We start from the raw sequence: 1,980 nt of genomic DNA, 5'->3' as shown, positions 1-1,980 counted from the left end.
AACTTTCAACTGCGCCACGGAAGGTTCTGGATGAAATGTGATTCTCTAATCTGATTGTGCCATCCGCAGAAGTTCAGAACAACATTGACCTTCCTTTGTTTAATGGCTGAAAAGCTTTCGGTGTATGGAACGTTGAGCCTGTATCAGGCATGACTCGTGGACATCACGTCATTGCATTGTGTAACGTGAGGGTAAAGATTTTGACCTCAGACAGAGGACGAAGCATGACGCTTCTTTTTCTTAGTCCGGCTTCACTACGGTAGCCAAGTACATTAGGTTACCCCTACTCTTCCCGGTGTACGAGGGGCGTTCAATAAGTAATCGTCCTGACCCACTTCTAGTTGTCTGATCTAGATGAAATTTTCCATGTGTAATGATTCATATCTCTATGGATCATGTTGCAAAAAACAGCTCTGAACAAATTGTGGTTTTTGATTTACAGGAGTTTGAACTGAGTCAGGTGTGAAATGGAGTCAATTGAGTGTCGCGCAGTGATCCGGCGCAAGAACGCACATCAAAGGAGACTTTTGATGAAATGAAAGAAACTCATGGTGATGATACCCCATCATAAGCGTTTGACAAGGTCATATGATGGGGTATCATCACCATAAGTTTCTTTCATGTCATCAAAAGTCTCCTTTGGTGTGCGTTCTTGCGCCGGATCACTGCGCGACACTCAACTGACTCCATTTCACACCTGACTCAGTAAATCCTGTAAATCAAAAACCACAATTAGTTCAGAGCTGTTTTTTTGCAACATGATCTATAGAGATATGAATCATTACACATACACAATTTCATCTAGATCAGACAACTAGAAGTGGGTCAGGACGATTACTTATTGAACGCCCCTCGTATTGAGTTCTTTTACGTGCAGAGATTTTGGGCCATATAATAAGCTCTCTTATAAACGGTGCCACTGGCTCTACCTTCCGAAAGGACGATGTGACTATTTTTTTCCCTAGTCGCGTCCAGACCCTGGCGCGAACCCGGGCTCCAGGGTGTTTGAACCAAATGTGCCGAGAAGCTAGTTTTTCGTCCCTTTGAATCATAGCTAGAATGAGGACAAGGGCTAATATCGTGACTAAGGCATGTCCAGGATACAACAAGATCCTTTTCCATTTTATTGTTGCTAAACCAAGGATGTAAATTCATCGGCAACCACTGTGAAACACAAACAACTCTTAATTCAACTCTTAGTACGCAGGCGCAGCGGAATGCATGAGGAAACCCACAGTGCATTTCGCTATCCATGCGTACTTACAATTGCGAGCCTTCTTATCCTAATGAGACAAACTAAATAGTGGGGATAATTTGGTAAACTTCATAGCAAAACTCATTTCTCGACAAGTAATATCAGAAACGTACGCTGTATATATAAATAGTTGGTGAACCCTTCAATGTGAAAATGCTCAAATTAAATATACATGTACATAAATACAATTAATGTACGAAATATTCAGTCACTCTCGACATATAGTACATAGGTACCATAGAAATGTTAACATCCGTGTTTTCACTCTTACATTGAACGAAGAAATCTACAAATCAGTTTTCTATTCACACAACAACTCTTCTGAGCTTTTTACAGCAATGTCAACTGGACATCAAAAGCTATCTGCTACCGAAAAATCAAAACCATAGCATGTCCTGGACAAAATGCACAAAACCGGAAGTTCTGCTGCAGCATCTAGGAAAATCGCAAGCTATGAAGAATTATAATCGACCTTGACATTTATCATCTGCCCACATACCAGATATTATCACAATGCAACTAGACATTCGTGATCATGAGTTATGCAGGCAACTACAGTTATGTCTGCACACACAGACATAGTAACAAAAAAAAACATTTTTCATGGAGGTAACGATTCAACATGGTGCCAGGTAGCAACTCTCGGCACCCCCATACAAAGTTTTCACCCTAGGTGGGGAGTGGGCAATTAGCGAACAATGGAGAAAATGTGTGAAAATTGGGGT

At 41.1% G+C, this 1,980-nt stretch overlaps 2 protein-coding genes across 2 annotated transcripts in view; both read right to left on the bottom strand.

The window, feature by feature from the left end:
- The window catches only part of LOC118414804, a 1,072,569-nt gene that overhangs the window by 450,298 nt on the left and 620,291 nt on the right, over window positions 1-1,980 (bottom strand). The gene's annotated exons all lie outside the window — the stretch shown is intronic.
- Window positions 1,152-1,980, bottom strand: part of LOC118413758 — a 6,051-nt gene continuing 5,222 nt past the window's right edge. The window contains exon 5 of the mRNA XM_035817290.1: window positions 1,152-1,164. Within this exon, the coding sequence (XP_035673183.1) occupies window positions 1,152-1,164 (13 nt within the window). The remainder of the gene's footprint in view (window positions 1,165-1,980) is intronic.

Source organism: Branchiostoma floridae, chromosome 4, assembly GCF_000003815.2.
Source record: "Branchiostoma floridae strain S238N-H82 chromosome 4, Bfl_VNyyK, whole genome shotgun sequence".
NCBI classification, from domain to species: domain Eukaryota; kingdom Metazoa; phylum Chordata; class Leptocardii; order Amphioxiformes; family Branchiostomatidae; genus Branchiostoma; species Branchiostoma floridae.
The sequence above is the reverse complement of the archived record's forward strand: the minus strand, read 5'-3'. Positions and strand labels throughout refer to the sequence as shown.